The 18,348-nt window shown below is 39.4% G+C and overlaps 1 protein-coding gene across 2 annotated transcripts in view; it reads right to left on the reverse strand.

The window, feature by feature from the left end:
- LOC139973108 (laminin subunit alpha-like) overlaps positions 1 to 18,348 on the reverse strand; it is an 87,002-nt gene that overhangs the window by 17,553 nt on the left and 51,101 nt on the right. For both annotated transcript variants that reach the window (XM_071979536.1, XM_071979535.1), the window contains exons 43-60: positions 17,995 to 18,123; positions 17,144 to 17,295; positions 16,224 to 16,334; positions 15,466 to 15,577; positions 14,435 to 14,587; positions 13,352 to 13,539; positions 12,432 to 12,548; positions 11,915 to 12,072; positions 11,166 to 11,304; positions 10,133 to 10,223; positions 9,518 to 9,634; positions 9,234 to 9,317; positions 7,821 to 8,009; positions 6,784 to 6,938; positions 4,548 to 4,706; positions 2,789 to 2,919; positions 1,995 to 2,139; positions 380 to 501 (exon numbers count right to left, since the gene is read on the reverse strand). In XM_071979536.1, the coding sequence (XP_071835637.1) occupies positions 380 to 501; positions 1,995 to 2,139; positions 2,789 to 2,919; positions 4,548 to 4,706; positions 6,784 to 6,938; positions 7,821 to 8,009; positions 9,234 to 9,317; positions 9,518 to 9,634; positions 10,133 to 10,223; positions 11,166 to 11,304; positions 11,915 to 12,072; positions 12,432 to 12,548; positions 13,352 to 13,539; positions 14,435 to 14,587; positions 15,466 to 15,577; positions 16,224 to 16,334; positions 17,144 to 17,295; positions 17,995 to 18,123 (2,452 nt within the window). The remainder of the gene's footprint in view (positions 1 to 379; positions 502 to 1,994; positions 2,140 to 2,788; positions 2,920 to 4,547; positions 4,707 to 6,783; positions 6,939 to 7,820; positions 8,010 to 9,233; positions 9,318 to 9,517; positions 9,635 to 10,132; positions 10,224 to 11,165; positions 11,305 to 11,914; positions 12,073 to 12,431; positions 12,549 to 13,351; positions 13,540 to 14,434; positions 14,588 to 15,465; positions 15,578 to 16,223; positions 16,335 to 17,143; positions 17,296 to 17,994; positions 18,124 to 18,348) is intronic.

An 18,348-nucleotide genomic window follows, 5' to 3' on the forward strand; every position in this document is an offset into this window, starting at 1 on the left:
ACCCTCCTCCCCCTCCCACCCAATCACCCTTCTCCACCCCCCCACCCCCCACCGCCCTTACCCTCTTTTAGAATATTGAGGAATATTATATTTACTTCTTGTCCATTAACCTCCTTTTGGTGAGAAACCTGAGAATGGTGTCTTATTTTGCGTACTCAGTTATGGAGTTTTGATAAGAATTTGGCAAAACCGAAATTCAAACTTCTTGCTTAAGAAATACTCTTTCATGATTAATAATCATCGGTATTACAAATATTTGTATTTAATAATCTTTGGTTACCACAGTTACGGTTACTCTCCTACACCGCCCCCTCCCCAGCAACACACCATACCTACCTCCCTCCAACCACCAACACCTCAATCATGGCTTAAAAATTACCTGAGGACACCCTGGTCAACGTTGACAGCATTTGCAAAGTTCCATATTCCCAGTGGAGCCTGGTTGAACATGACCTCATCTATTCCACCGATAAATGGATTCACATTGACGGAGGGAGGCACCTGAAGTAGACCGCAGGGCAAAGTGAAATATTTCATAAAAGCTGGCTATGTGAAATGCAATAACAACATGTTTCACTTCACAAAGATATATCATAAGCACAAAACTGTTCCTTTTTTTTGGGGGGGGTGGGGTATAATGGTTTGTCTTAAATATAGATCTTGCTATTGTCACGACAAGACATTTCATATCTCAACAATTTTGTTCATCTTTTCAAAAACCAAACGTCTCTAACTTCCCTTTTGGAGAAACATGACTGGTAGCAACGTTATCTCTTTGCTTTATCATCTTCAGACTAAAGTTCTGCCTATAAGATATAATCCTCTTATTATGTTGGCTAGGCTAAGCTAGGCTAGGCTAGGCTAGGCTAGGCTTCGGGCTAAGTAGTAGACATCTCCAAGTTTATGGAGACTCAAAGCATGTACGAAAGTACTTTTCTTAAAAATGCAGACAAATGTTAAGCAATTTATATTTTGGGATAAAATTCTGATGGACTTTACCCTAAAGATGTGCCCAAAAGGATAGCCTAATTTTGTGTACGATAATCTAGGCCCACCAGTCATCGCTGCAATCGACTGCAATACTTTGGGACGAGATGACCTTGTTTTGCAGAATTTGCAGAGTTGTGCAACGGTGGTCGCAACATATTACTGGCTTTCGTCAGGAGTGTGAGGGAGACATAGCCATTATATACTTTAAAGCTTTACTTCAGCTTTACTGCAGACTTTTAACATCACAATCACTTGTTGCATTTTCTCTTTGATAAGAGACGGCAAATTTGGCAATTACGTTATGATTTGGTGAATGTATAAACAGCATGGGGAATGACCTAATAAACAACTGCAAACTGTCTTAATTGTACCCCAGGTCCCAGTGTACTATCCATGTAATTTCAAGGGGATGGGGGGGGGGAAGAGTAGTATAATAGTATAATATAATATATCATAGTATAATAGTTTCACAGGGGAAGCTAGGGAAGTGTTCACCTACACACTAAGAACTCACTATACAGTTTTCAGGGACACCTCCCACACACAGACCTAATAAACAAATGCGAGCTGTCTAAATTGTACCCAAGTTCCCAGTTTGCTATCCCTGTTATTTCAAGGGGGAATGGGGTGCACTGATGAGGCTGGGGTAAAGAAAAATCACTTTGCAAAAATTGCAGTATAGGCTCCAGTTTGTGTATGCTACAGTGTGTTAGGATAATAGTTTTAGTCCCAGAGGTAGAAAATTAATCACGGATATTCCGTGAATTCGCGGAGAATGCTCATTCCTGGGGGTGGGCTTTGTCACATAGTTTTCACAGGGGAAGTGAAGGAACAAGGGGAGAACTCCTGTATAGTTTTCAGTGACACCTCCCGCAAACAGACCTAATAAACAAATGCGAGCTGTCTAAATTGAACCCCCAGGTCCCTGTAATTTCAAGGGGGAAGGGGGGGGGGAATTGTCACATAGCTTTCACAGGGAAAGTGAGGGAAACAGGAGAACTCACTGTATAGTTTTCAGTGACACCTCCCACAAACAGACCCCAGTCACCAGCAAACTTGAGCAGCGACAGAACTCCGTCGGACTTAATGGAATCTTCTGCCGTATCCCTGCCGTTGGTATACAGTGACAGTTTGCCAAACTTGCCATTTCTAGAAGTGAAAAAAGAGAGAGAGAGAGAGTGAAAAAGAGCAGAGAGGTGACAGTATTAACCACCCTTCAGTTTGATCTCTATATGTTATAAACTAGAAGGAAGGATTTCTTCTCAAACAGCTGTTACTGCAGATGACATTTCTACACTGAAGATTCACAAAGCTTTAACAACCTTACACACTGCAGTGATTGACTACATGGTTCATACTATACCGTGGTGGTGGTGATGGTGGTGATGGTGATGAGGGGAGTAATTTCAGGTTTATAAGTTTGAACATTGGCCATTGTATGAATTACAAAATGATTCATGGTTCTGTGCAAATGTTTATTTTTCTTCTTTTCATATGGTGTCTGATGAGGACAACTGGTCACTCCTTACGTTCATTTTCCTTTTCTTTTTTGAAATCTGCTATCCTATCAATGGGAGTGTAATGTTACAAATTATAGCCTACACTGCAAATTTCTGTCCACTAGAGAATAGATAAACTGACAGAAATATTAGCCTTCCGATGTGAACATGTCGAAACCGTTACAATTACCGCATCTGTGAGATATAATTCATCACCATTGTTTCCTTTAATATTGACATATAAAAATCAAACACGTTTCATTTTTCGTTGTGACGTTTGTTTCCAAACTGCGTCTCACCTTTCCGCAACGATCTGGTGCCACTGACCATCGGCGATTTTTCCAGGCAGTTCTAGCACCACATCATCATCACCTAGGTTATACTTGAAGACTGCAGCACCATCAACCACTTCAAGGGCGAAATACCCATCCTAAAAGAGAGAACAGCAAGAAAAATAAGAACAGCAACTAAAAATGAGAACAACCTCCTACAAATGGGAACAGCAACAAAAATAAGAACAGCATCCTAAACAAGAGAACAGCATCCTACAAATGAGAACAGCCTCCTACAAATGAGAACAGCAAGAAAAATAAGAACAGCATCCTAAACAAGAGAACAGCATACTACAAATGAGAACAGCATCCTACAAATGAGAACAGCAACAACAACTAAGAACAGCAACTAAAAATGAGAACAGCATCCTAAACATATGAACAGCATCCTGGCAAATGAGAACAGCATCCAACAAATGAGAACAGCAACAAAAACTAAGAACAGCAACTAAAAATGAGAACAGCATCCTAAACATGAGAACAGCATCCTACAAATGAGAACAGTATCCTACAAATGAGAACAGCAAGAAAAATAAGAACAGCATCCTAAACATGAGAACAGCATCCTACATATGAGAACAGCCTACTACAAATTAGAACAGCAACTAAAAATGAGAACAACATCCTACAAATGAGAACAGCATCCTACAAATGAGAAAAGTATCCTACAAATGAGAACAGCAAGAAAAATAAGAACAGCATCCTAAACATGAGAACAGCATCCTACATATGAGAACAGCCTACTACAAATTAGAACAGCAACTAAAAATGAGAACAACATCCTACAAATGAGAACAGCAACTAAAAATGAGAACAGCATCCTAAACATGAGAACAGCATCCTAAACATGAGAACAGCATCCTACAAATGAGAATAGCAAGAAAAATAAGAACAGCAACAAAAACAAGAGAACAGCATCCTACAAATGAGAACAGCATCCTACAAATGAGAACAGCAACAACTAAGAAACAGCAACTGAAAATGAGAACAGCATCCTACATATGAGAACAGCATGCTACATATGAGAACAGCAAGAAAAATAAGAACAGCATCATAAACAAGAGAACAGCATACTTCAAATGAGAACAGCATCCAACAAATGAGAACAGCAACTAAAACTAAGAACAGCAACTAAAAGTGAGAACGGCATCCTACTAATGAGAACAGCATCCTACAAATATGAACAGCAATGAACAGCAACAAAATGGAGAACATCATCCTAAACATATGAACAGCAAACGCCAAACTTAAAGCAGATATTAACCTGATCATCATCTCTAGCTACTAAGACAGAAAAGATTTTCCAGCGAGGAACAACTACCCACACCAAACAGCTGAACATGAGACTTGCTCCATTTGTGGGGTATCCTAGTATAAGCTGTCATGTCTGGTTGCTGTTTATTTTCTTAATCTTAAGCATGTCCTCCTACCACTAGGACCTGCAACCTCTTACTCTCTCTCTCTCTCTTTTTTCAATCTCTTCATATATATTTCCGAGGTAAATATTAACAACTGTTTGACTCCGTAACCCACTGTCATTGCTAGGTCGTGGAGTTAAGAGATTCAATATTTAAGATTACAAGACCCACCTCCTCCGCGACGGAAGATGAACGATGTTAAAATAATTAGCAGAATGATTTTTTTTTAGGGCTGGAAGGGAACCATCAAATTGTACCCTCCTAGGAATTAATGATTGTAAAAGACAGAACAGCAGGTCAGAACTCACAGATGCATCTGGAGAGGCTCCGTAAAACAGAAGTCCATTCTGTTCTGTTGTCATAAAGTACATTGACAGTGATGTAACAGACTGTGGCTCGTCCCCTTCTACCACTGTTTGCCTCAGCTGTAGGATACTATCAGATTCAAGCTTGGCTGCAACTTGTATCTGAAAGGAAAAGTAATATTAGCAGGGATGTAAGTGCAGCCACAAAAAAAAACCGGAAAAATATTCGGAGACCCCAGGTGAATGCCGTCCTAACACATCCTACTCCTAGCTCTGACTACTTACACACTATCGTTACTGTATGTTAGGCTAGCGTAGAAGTATTAGCGCTAACACATCCTACCCCTAGTTCTTACTACTTAAACACTATCGTTATGTTAGGCTAGCTCAAAGTTACGAATACGTCGCAGCGAACTACGGAATAAAAAACAGTCTCACATTCGAATGCAATCACAAATATCGACTTTCAAATGCGTATCCCGTAGATTTCCGCCGCTCACTAATATCACAAGCGTTAATTCCAAAACTTATGTCGAGCACCAGCAGTTACGAAGATATTAATTAGCAGTCCAATCAACATGAATCAGGCAAGGTTTTTCAACGACAGAAATGAGCTATAGCGATTTGAAGTTCGCACGTACGCAACGATATTCACATGGCACAATGTTGCACAGTGCAATGCGATGATGCGAAACTGGAAATGGTATTTTGAGTGATCGATGAGTGAAAATTGAAGTTAGCTTGCTGCAACGGGCCAGGCATTTTTGCCGCGTTGTGTCTTTGATATTCAAACAATTTTGTGGAACTTTATTGGAATTAAAAAAAAAAAGGATTTCCGTAAAAATACGGAAGACTTTTTGGAATTAAAAAAAAAAACAGATTTCCGTAAAAATACGGAAGACTTACATCCCTGAAAAAAATTCATGGACTTCACAGCGAGATTAAGATTGTTCATCTCATGTTTGTTATATTATAGTTCAGTTCTATCGTGTTGCTTTCATCTACTCACATACACTGATATCATCTAACCAGATCAACTGATTTTATCTAATCAGATTTCATCCAATCAGAGTAACTGATTTCCTTTACTAAGATCAACTGATTTTGTCAAATCAGATTAACCGATTTCATCTAATCAGATCAACTGATTTTATCTAATCAGATTTCATCCAATCAGAGTAACTGATTTCCTTTACTAAGATCAACTGATTTTGTCAAATCAGATTAACCGATTTCATCTAATCAGATCAACTGATTTCATCAAACCAGATTGACTGATTTCATCTAACCAGATTAACTGATTTTATCTAATCAGATTAACAGATTTCATCCAATCAGAGTAACTGATTTCCTTTACTAAGATCAACTGATTTTGTCAAATCAGATTAACCAATTTCATCTAAACCAGATTAACTGATTTCATCTAATCAGATTAACTGAATTCATCAAACCAGATTAACTGATTCTATCCAATCAGATTAACAGATTTCATCCAATCAGAGTAACTGATTTCCTTTACTAAGATCAACTGATTTTGTCAAATCAGATTAACCAATTTCATCTAAACCAGATTAACTATTTTCATCTAATCAGATTAACTGATTTTATTTAATCAAATCAACTGATTTCATCTAATCAGATTAACTGATTTCATCTAATCAGATTAACTGAATTCATCAAACCAGATTAACTGATTCTATCCAATCAGATTAACAGATTTCATGCAATCAGAGTAACTGATTTCCTTTACTAAGATCAACTGATTTCGTCAAATCAGATAGACCAATTTCATCTAATCCATTTAATTTCATCGAGCTATGGGACATTAGATTAGATGTTCGATCTTGACTACATAAGAAGGAAATTCATCCATTTGTTTAATACTGAAATGCGCTCTTATTGAGTACTTGACCTTCACTTGAGCCTAACTGTCATGTGACCTCTATCATCCGGCTATGAATATTCATTTCTCAAGGTCAGCCACCTTCGGACAATTTGCAGAATGTTATTACCACCGCTGAGAGCTAATGTACTGACGGTTATGAACACTCCTAAACTATTCTCTATACAGATATGAGATATCAATAACGCTTTCACCATGTCGGCACAAGGTGCTTTGAAGCACAACGTTAACACATCACAGTTAATAAAAAAAAGGTTGTCTTGTCCCAACTGGTTGTCAAGGTCTTCCAGACAAGCTACATGAGACTAAGCTGAGTGTAGAAGAAAAAAAACATACCCCTTGAGCCAGAGTTCGGGCATAGCCGATCATTTCTCTCAGTTCTTCCAAACTTCCCAGCACGTTGTGGGAAATGTTCAGAATCGAGGTGTGCTGGTCCAGGAGGCCTTGCTCCAAGTCTCCAAATTGCTGCAAAATCTCACGACCTTGCTCAACTGTCAAAAAGAGGGTAGAAATTGGGATAGAAATTGTTAATTAGGAGAAAAAAAAGACTAGCTTTCCACTCGGAAATGTAAAACTATTATTATTATTACTGTTACAGATACAAATCTAGCAGCACCGGGCCCAACCGAAGCATCTTGATCACAGTTGGATTCAAGTTCAAGTTATTAACTTTAATACTTCATACTTCTTTCAACAACAAACAAACCTTCCTCTGGTATTAGGCATATCATATGAGGGGTGTTCAAATCAAGGATTCCTCACTATTCCAACATTCAAGGACTTTCAAGACCAAAAAAGGGGTGATTTTTCCAGACCATGTGGGGGGAACCATGTCTGCTAAGGCTTCTCTTACCAACTCATCCTTACCCATTCCACATTCTTTAATCACCCCCACTTCCTCCCTCCCTCTTTTCCAACCTCCACCTTTATCTCCAGATACCTTGTACTCATCACATATTTAACAATCCTCTTACACCAGCTTCAGAACCCTCAACATTCATCTTATCAATATTTAGGATTGTTTACGATAATAACCAGTGACTCCAAGAATGATAATTCATCATAGACAGCAGTCTCCCCCCCTCCCCTGGGGCACCTCTCCTTCACCCCTTGCCACTCTCCCCTCTCTCCTTTAACATGTCTTTGGTTTGCCTACTCAAACTCATTCTACTACTCCGTATTTCAGGGATGAGCCTGGGTAAAAAAAATCAAGGACTTTGCAAAAATTGTGGTATAGGCTCCAGTTTGTGTATGCTACAGTGTGTTAGGGTAATAGTTTTTGTCCCCGAGGTAGAAAAGAAATCATGGATATTCCGCTAATTCTCAGAAAAAGCTCATGCCTGGTATATACAGTATTAAACTACTTCACAAACCTTTTGCATTAGCCTCGGCTGCTTCGATGTTAGTTTGATCTATATTATCAGGGATTATGATGGTGACCAGTTCCTCCATGTATGGTAATTGCTGAGTAATCTGCTCCACCACACTGGCGGCAGCTCCTGCTCTCATGCTAGCATCCATTGCCTGCATCTTAGCATTGAGTGCCTGTTCACTGAGGGCAGCTATTAAGAGGAGGAAAAAAAGAAGACGAAGAAGAAATATTGAAGAGAATTAAAAATGATTAAAATGAAGACTCATGATTCAGATTTACATTTTGTTTACATTTATTGGGGGCATGGAGGTATGAGGGGTTGTGTGTTGTGTTGTTCTTATAAGTTTGAACTTGGACTTGGACCAACTTGGAACTTGGACCAAAGAACTGAAGGAAAGGTAGTAATATAAAGAACGAGATGGGCTCAGAGAATTAAAGTGATTTTGTGGGTGATTACCGAGTCAAGACAAAGTGAAAGGTGATTGGTTCTCTATCCATTTCACATGTTCACTGCAAACATTTTTTAACACATCATCTGTGGATATATTTTCAACAAGTTTCATTCCACATATGGCATATTTGAGCAGTCTCTCTAAGCTTACTCAAGCTGTACGACTGGGAACGAACCAGGCCCAAAAAGTTAAACAAACAGCTAATTGTTCTCGATGCACCTAGGCTACCACTTCCTGTATTAGTCGTAAAATCACCCATTACCTATTGCAGCCACTGTTTTCCCCCATCCCTCTCCCTGCCCCCCTCCCACTTTAGTCAAGTTGCTGCTGTCATATTGGTGTTAATCATTCAACCTAAACCTTGCATTGGGACGCTTGAGAATAAATCAAAATCGGCAGACATCAGAGAATATTCAAAGTGATGATCTCACCCATTACCTATTTCAACCACTGTTTGCCCGTCACCCCTCTCCCTGCCCCCAGCCCCCTTTAGTCAAGTTGCTGCTGTCATATTGGTGTTAATCATTCAAACTAAACCTTGCATTGGGACGCTTGAGAATAAATCAAAATCGGCAGACATCAGAGAATATTCAAAGTGATGATCTCACCCATTACCTATTGCAACCACTGTTTGCCCCCCCACCCCTCTCCCACCCCCCTCAGTCAAATTGCTGCTGTCTTATTGCTGTTAATCATTCAACCTAAACCTTATTGACTGGGACGCTTGAGAATAAATCTAAATCAGCAGACATCAGAGAATATTCAAAGCGATGATCTCACCCATTACCTATTGCAACCACTGTTTGCCCCCACCCCTCTCCCTGCCCGCCCCCACCCCCCCTTAGTCAAGTTGCTGCTGTCTTATTGGTCTTAATCATTCAACCTAAACCTTATTGATTGGGACGCTTCAGAATAAATCTAAAGCAGCAGTCATCAGAGAATATTCAAAGCGATGATCTCACCGACGTCGCAATTGTCGCCGACAAAGCCAGGTTTGCAGGATGCGTCGTTAGCATCACAGACTTGTATCTCACAATCACTGTTACCTACAGAGACCAGAATGAAATAAACAGTGAAAATCAAATTGTCCTCTGTGCTATCTCTCTTTAATTACAGAAGTCACTAGTTCATAGCATCCGCGCAGGAAATCTCCCGGATAAATCGAGATCGAGGTATCGATATTCGATAATAATATAACGATAACACAGTAACTATATAGCGATATATAACAATAAATGAGACTTACGGGATGGTATAGCCATCATGCCCTGCTCAATATCCGAGAGGTCCAACGTCGCCGTGTCCAATTTGCCCATTGCTTCATCTACCGCGGATGCGGCATTATTGAAATTGTCGTTGAGATCTGAGGGAGAAAAATAACGGGACATGTTTCCCACCTGATGATGATCATTCTCTGTCATCGTCCAAGAATAACACAGGGTTGTGGCAGAGAAGGGTAGGGGAGGGGGAGAGGAGGGGAGGGGAGGGGAGGGGAGGGGAGGGGGAGGGGAGGGAAGGGGGGAAAAGGGGAGGGGAGAAAAGGGGAGGGGAGGGGAAGGATGGTGCCAGTGAGACATGACAGTATAATGAAAAACAGATAAACCGATGATAACACCTCTCCCCACCCCCACCACCTCCCCACTTCCCCCACCCCATTCCATTTCATTTGCTCAACAGGCAGCAGGAGAAAGGATATTAAGAGAAATTCCAGTATATTACTTACCAACATTATGAGAAAAATCAAATACTACATTTTATGAAGAATTTTGTGACAGCAATTTAATCTATTGGTTTAAGATGGGGAATTAATTTGAAATACATACTGGGAATAGAATGCAAATAGAAATAGCCTATAATTTACCTTCCAATTTCTTCTTTGCTTTCTCTCCTTTGCTTACAAGTTTTCGGCTGGCCTTCAAAGAGGCTGCCGGTTGGGTTCCAAATTTAGATGCCTGGCAAAAGGTGGAAAAAAAAAGACAATAAAATTGGATGGGCCAGAAGAATGCATGTAGGATAATGAACGGCGGGATTGGCCTTGTCCTCACCCATCCCGTGTAATATTATATACTAGGGTCTCCATCAGCGGGACGCACTTATTTGACTTTTGGGACTAACTCTTTTTTCTATGATATGCTTAAAATTTACACGCGGCTTCAAAAAGTGGACACTTAAAGAATACTTGGGTAAGAGAGAAGAGACTATATTCTCCCAGCCAATGAGGTACATTGATAGGCTTATTTTTCCTTTATTACAAGCATATGACCAGATGGTGTAGCATTTAAGTCACATTACTACAAGGTCTGCAAACTGCATGCAGGCCTAGAATTTCACAATTTTAGCATTATGAGTTCAACCTCAAGGTTAGCCCTCGTCTGGTCTGTACCCGGAAGAAATGTTGATTTTCCTGGTGTCGTGTGATCTACAAAAGTAACCAAAAGCCGTCTTCTTTATCTTGGCTAATGACGCAGCTGCAGCAGGAATAAACTTTCAGAGAAGAGCTTGAGGAGTAAAATTAGGAAGATGGCTTCGGTTGTTTCATAGATCACACAATACCCAAAGTAACCTTCTCCATCAACATTTACATGACAACAATGACACAAGCTGTGATTTTTATGGGGGGCAAGAAAGCTAGGCTAGGTAAACCTCCATTATGACAGTATGGTAGGGTCTAGAGTAAAATTTATCATGTTCGTTCTGTAAGGAAGATCATAAACAACACATCACTTTCTCAAGATTTGTTAACATCCCTTGTGACAGAAATAGAACAAAGTTATTAAATCAGGATGGATTAAAAACCCAGCCGATCTGACTGCCAGAGTAATTACGCAGCACGATGGAATCGGCCGTTTCCTCCCAGTTATCGCGAGCAGTCTTCGGTTGTTTCAACTACGTACCTCTTCATCGGCTAAACTGCTGGCATTTTGGGCGTTCAGAGCAGCTTTTTCGGCATCTTCAATAGCCTCTATGATATCGGTGTATGCGTTGGCGGCTTTCAGTGCATTATCTGCTGAATCCTTGGTAGAGACCAGTAGACTGCCGAGAGAAAGCAGGAAATCAAAGGCAGATCATTATTTGTAAGCATTGGACGTTGCATCGCTCAAAGCTGGTCAGGAGCTATGTCTAGGGGGGAGGAAGGCATGTAAGAAGAACGTATAAAAGCAAAATCGAGTGGCCGGTACGGACCGGTAAAAAGCCGCTAGACTTGATCAAAGGTCAAATTAACGGTAAAACCAGTATACGATATATAATAAGCTAGACAGTCTGATATGCTAGATGACCGATCGTGGAAATTATTTTAAAGGACTTTGAGGGCAGATCAATTGTTTACACAGTGGCTCCAAGAACTTTAGGATACTGAGGTATCCATGCACTTGTTGAGTGTTGGCAATTCCTATTGTTTTTACAGAGGCTCTTCATGGTGTTACCAAGGAACACACACTTAAGTAACATGAAGAGTGACTAAAAACGAGTAACGGGTTCACTTTAATTCAGATACTCATATCGTTATACCACACCTGTTTTTACTGATTGTTTTTATTCGAATCTGATCACCTCTGAAATATCTGGGCTCGTTTTGACAGACATGATATCCGCTAATTTTCCTATTTCTTTTTCTTGTATTTAGGGTCGTTGTGACACTTACCCTTCTAACAAGTCGGCTTGCTCGGTCAAGTTGTCGGCATGACGGACGGCGGTGTCCACCACGGCGTTTGTTTCGTTGTACGCTGCCTGTAACTTAGCCAGACCGCTGTCGAGTTTGGTGTTCGCAGCATCCAGTGTGGAGGCATTAGCTGCCGTAGCCTAGGAGATCAGAAGATTGTCTGATATTAACAACAAACGATGAAACAGTACTTACTGTACACTAAAAATAATAACATTAGTAACCAATCACATGATTAATTAATCAATCGATTAATCAATCCATCCTAATCTTGCCTCTCCTGTTTGTGACAACAGATCTAGTCTAATTTTTTTTTTTTTTTTTTTTTTTTTTTTTTTTTTTTGCTGTTGTGTTATTCTACATCTAGTAATTATCATGTCTGATTTTTTTCAGATCACCTACATGTCGCCTGCATAAACCCATAAGTCTACCCAGAGCATACCTACATACATACCTGCACAGCAACCTTAGCATCCTACATGCATACCTACATACATACCTGCACAGCAACGTTAGCATCAACCAGGAGGATGTCTGCAGCTTCTATCAAATCCTGAGCTCTGTCTCGCTCGTCCTTAGCTTGCTCGTGCAAATCGTTAATCTCCTGCTGAGAAGCCTAAGGAAGTAAATAGAAAACTAATTTGCAGGTTTCTGTTCATATAATTATGTTCAAAATGTGTTCATGGTTGAGACTTTATTGCCTGCCCAATTAAAGAGTATGTTCCAACGCTGCAACATGTCTGTATCTGACTGGATACCTTCTAATGTAGAGATCATCTGTCGTGCCTGCCCAATTAAAGAGAAGCTTCTATTCGCTGCAACATTTCTGTCTAGGACTGGATACCTTCAAATTATGCTTTGGTGTTTAGCTCAAATTCCACAAAGCATTCTTAGTCAATGAGTACCTAATAAGAAAGAGACTGACTACATTTTACTAATACTTATTATCGTATAACATACAAAGACAAAGACAGAAATAGTCTGATGAGCTGCATAACTTGTACCAGTTTTCAAACAAAACTTTGAAATAAGTCCTTCTTATGTACAGCATGCTTCTTCAATATAAAAGCAAGAATTCTCAGCCTAGACTACAATCCTATCGTATGACATGAACCTATCCTGGACTAATTTGCATACAAGAAAAAGGACGACACAATAAATACTTCATAGCATGCATATGACTAGGATCCAATCGTTGTACTGAACTAATGATTAACAAAGACTAGAGTAATCATTTTCCTAAGATGGGTAAGAAACTTCTTACCCTTAAGTCCGAGCTGTAGTTCTTGCATATAAGAAAAATGACGATACAATGAAAACTTTAAAGCATGCATATGAATAGGATCCAATCGTTGTACTGAACGAAAGATTAAGGAAGACAGAGTAATCATTTTCTTAAGACAGTAAAAATCTCCTTACCCTCAAGTCCGAGGAGTAGTTCTTGCTCATAGCGTCTTTTGCTGTTTTCACGTTGTCTTCTGACATGGACGTCAAGTTCACCAGCTCTTTGATCTTTCCTGAAAAGTCACCCAAATCTTGGGACACGTTTCGCAAACGGCTCATCAGATCATCGGAGGCATTGCGGAGACCCAGAGCTCGGTTGAGCACTACCGGCAGAAGCCAAGAGAGAAAATGAAGAAGACTTAATGTCAAATCAGAATTCTAGGTATATATTAAAAGCATATCAAAACTAAATGATGTAAATATGTATTTATAGCTAACTTTATTAGAGGAAACAATATATTACAGCAAGAGAGTTTTAAAGCTCTGAAGTCAAACAAAATTATCTGGACTCATTTAAAAGAAAAATGTGTTGATAAAATGGTGTCATATAGGCCAAAACATAAAATACTACAAACTGAATGCAAAAGGTACAGACTACATATGCAGCGGAGATCTGCACAAACCTTGTGCATGACATTATTTTATCAGCCCGGCTATCTGGAAATGAGGAAATCTATTCTTCAAGTTAAGGAAATTAAATCAAAACAGGTCCTTTTGTCAAATGCTGTTCCTAGACCATCAGAGAGAGAGTGAGATATTTACTGAGTGGTCTTCTTTTACTTCCTTTCCAGAAAGCAAATTTTGCCTCTCAAAGGTTTTTTTTTAATATCCTCCCTCCCTTTCATCTTCAGCAGTTGATTTTTCATCACCTGCTTTGTTTTTAATCTCACAACCCATTGTTCTCCTTCACTATATATCCTCTAATTTTTGTTATTTAGTGTTCCAATTAACGTTGTCTGTACCCATACGGTCTACTTCATTCGTTTCCCTTCAGCCTTCCTTCTAGTCTGCCTCTGACTAAGTTCCCTACCTGAGATCAAAACTTTCAAGCACTCCCAACTTTTCATCAAATTTTTTCAAATATCAGATGTGTAACCGACAGTGAATTTTTTGTTTTCTTTGGGGTGGGAGGGGCGGGTGGGGGGGGTTATACCGCTAAACTATTATCACAATATTTCATGTGAGCATCCGAGCCGTAATAGCAAGTTTCCTCCTTACGTTCTGCGGCAGCTTCCAACTCCATCCCTGCCTGCGTTCTTTCTTCTAAGTGGTTTCTGCCTCTTATTTCCTCTAGGATCAATCTGGCATTGTCCAACATGTCGCTGATTCCCAGACTTTCATTACTGGCCGGAGCGGTGAGCTTGGCTTGATCTGTTGTTGGCAATTTAGAAGAAAAGTAAAGGGACTGGAGTCAAAACGAGGGTGATTTGAATGTAGTATCATTGGACTCTTCCAACATCGGAAATGAAAGAAAAAGTACAGTGTCAAACTACACGATATTAACGACACTCTTACACCTTACCTGAATAGCTGATGCTGTAGTGTAGTGGGAAGAGTGTATATTCTCCCACCCACCCACCCACCAACCACCCATCCCGGGCCCTTCCAAAACCATTGGGTTCCTGATTCAAAGTAGTAATCAAGGAGCAGGGATAGGTACAACAATTACAAGCCTACCACGTGATCTCAATTAAGTTAATGGTCACTAATAGTCAGTAAAACAACCAATTTAACCAGTGGTGGAACTAGGGGTATTGGTCAAGGGGGGCGAGATTGATCTGTAGGGGCGCTTTCGACACTATCTAAGCGGAGCGCCACCACAGGTTGGCGCGGGGTGTACTATTTTGAGTAAAGATACTCCCTAGATCGCCAGAAATTACCCTTTCCGGGCCTTGCTAATTTGTGGATGAACAAAGAATAAATAGGTGTCATCGCCATTTTGTGAGAAAATTACACCAACAAAATGTGACAAATGTTAATAGGTATTTGAGAGCGCAATAAAATAGTCACTAATCACGAATAAGTAAAAAGTGGTAAAAAGCTGAAAAGGGCGCCAGCAGTCCATTTGAGTCCGTCGGGGGGGGGGGTATCCACCCCCTCTGACTGTATGGACACTCCGCCACTGAATTTAACCCTAGAAATATGGGAGAAAACCCAAGAGCAGACTTGAATTCCTAGTGGGTAATTGTGCCATTCCTTTGATCATTAACATACAAGAGTCACTATTAAATCAAAATATTGTTACTAACCTTGGATGTACTTGAAGGTCTGGTTGATCTTGGCCGCAATCGACTCGGCTCTCTCTAAAGTTTTGCTAGTCGTTGCAACCATTTCTTGTCCGGTTTCATCAGTTTTACCTCCCTGAGAGAGAGAGAGAGAGTACAAATCGATGTCCGTTTCAGATTGACCATATTAAGAATAATTTTTTTGGGGGCCATTTAGAATTTACGATTCAAAACTCTAGGTCCAAAAAAAAAATTCTTCTGATGAATTTAAATAAATGTTGTGTTATTTGAAGTCACAGCAAAGGGAACAAAACGATGAATGTTAATGTTGGACACATGAGCTTGTACTTATATTCTCTATAGCTATTATATATACTGTTCAAAATCCTTAAAACTGTTACAACTCTTAAAGGGGGAGAGTCTCAGGTCTCGATTCTACTTCATATAAATAGACCATGACAGATTTTCTTCATTAGTTCAACAAATCACATTTCTTTTTCAAATAATGACGTAAGAACTCAAAACTCTCATTTTTCTGAATGTGATTAATTCTGGTATGAAAATTGTCTCGCTGACAGAAAATGCCGAACATTGAACCAAAATACATTCATTAATTGCTCAGTACATTATCAAAGAAGGTCTTAGCTTGATCCGATGCAATCTTCTCTTCTTTGGAGTACACACTCGGTAGGGTTTGGTAAACAAAAATTGTGGACTAAAAATGGAAAACTGCTTTAAAGAAAGTATAAAACTGATCGCCTTCTCATTTTGACCGACTTTACCTGTTTCAATATTTTACGAGCCAGATCTTTCAGAGCGTCCAAATCTTCCGTCGAGTTGCTCAGCTTCATGCCCATATCGTTGTTGTTTATCTCAAACACTTCTGTCTTATTCTGGAAAAGGCCAAATCATGAAAAATAATTGTCAGAAAATGTCGGCCTCATTTTGCTTTGTTCAGAACCCTGAAAACTATCTTTGCCTGGGATGCGACCAACGCAGTCACAAAACAAGAAAATTTATTGGTTACAACAGAGAATACTCTTCTTAAAATACAAAACTGTAAAGAATATTAAGAATTCGGGAGGAAAGACAATGACATGGAAAAAAATGCACCATGATTTTTCTAGATACTGCATGGCAAGCAAACTTCATACATAAAACATTGTTTTGTTAAGGCGTCAGATTCGTGATCCAAGGATTGCTGGTTCGATTCCTGCCTAGTTCATTACGTTGTGTCCTTGGGCAAGATGCTTTATCTCACTAGCCTCTCTCCACCCAAGGGTTAAATGGGTACCTGTGAGGTAACTTGTCATTGTCCTAAATAGAAAAAGAACCCATATGACCAATTCTTAGCAACAGCAGCAAGACGAATCATTGTTCAAAGACACAGCATAATCAACACACCATCATTAATGTCTAACGTGAAAAGAACACGTAAACACAAAACATGGTTGAGTATTACTAGGTAATATCATGGAAGAAATCATGCAACAATCATCTCACACATGACTTCCGAAATACACGTGGTAACTATATTCTACTTATAAAACCAGTTTAACAACACCCCCCTTACCCATACCCCTCCACCCTCTGCCCACCCCAAAAAAAATTATCCAAATCAAAATAAATTAAAGCAGAATGAAGGAGATTTGGTGGAATAAAATATGTATCTTATTAACTCTAGATGACTTATTTTCTCTACCTGTACATCATGCATGGTATTGTTTAACTGGGTCAATCTTGCCATTTGGGTCACGCCGACAGAAACGTTAAAGAGACCAGAGTGATTTGAATCCATGGTAAAGTCCATCTCGTCCAATATATCCAACAACTCATGGACGCAGTCATCGCAAGCTGATAGAGAGAGGGATATAAAGAAACAGGCTTCAAAATTCGGGGCTATTTTACTTGCTATTAAATGCCAGTGGCATTTGCCACTTGCCAATCGAGCATAAAAACAAAATAAGGCGCTGGCAATTTTTTGCCAGTTTACATTTCAAATCTAATTAAATTGGTAAAATCTGTCAAAAATTTCCAGGCAAACAATCGGCATGATATTTGTGCCTAATGTAAGTCCTGTTTTACTGCTTAATATAAGGAAATAAAAATGGGCTGCTCTCAAAAAGCTTGCACAGTAACAATTATGTGTCGTACTTCAGGAAATTAGCAGTCGGAACTTGATTTTAGACAGTATATTTTTTTAAAGGCAAAAGCAATTTTTAAGCTATTGTCAAAATTGGTGACATTCTAGGCTTGAGAAAGACTGATTATTAAGCAATGAGAACATCAAAGATGATAAAAATAAGCTAACAAGTCTTCAAGACAATACTAGGATTGACTGCCCGACATCAAAACCAATCAAAAACTCGGCACATTTCGAGATGTTCTGCAATGCCATACAAAAAACATTGTATCTTGCTTTTTTTTTATTCGCCCATGTTCTTGAAAAACAAAAGCATCATACTAAATATATTTTAAATAGGGTGTATCCTGACGGCCAATCTCACGATACCCAGTTTAGCTCGCCTCTCGTTTTAAGAAGATGGGACTTACGAAGACATCCGGCATCTGTGAGGATGAATCTTTCCTCACACTGGTCACATTTAGGGCCCATGGCCCCCGGAGGGCAGATACATTCCCCACTAAACGGATCGCATCTTAGCTTGGGAGGACATCTGCAAGCTGTTTGAACAAAGTCAAGGAAATCATATTAAGATAGATAGATAAAACATAGAGAAAAACATAGAGAAAAGATAGAGAAAAGATAAAGAAAAGCATAGATAAAACATAGATAAAACATACATTAAAACATAGATAAAACATACATTAAAACATAGATAAAACATTGATAAAACCATAGATAAAACATACCTAAAACATAGATAAAACATACATAGAACATACACA

Source organism: Apostichopus japonicus, chromosome 9, assembly GCF_037975245.1.
Source record: "Apostichopus japonicus isolate 1M-3 chromosome 9, ASM3797524v1, whole genome shotgun sequence".
Taxonomy (NCBI): domain Eukaryota; kingdom Metazoa; phylum Echinodermata; class Holothuroidea; order Aspidochirotida; family Stichopodidae; genus Apostichopus; species Apostichopus japonicus.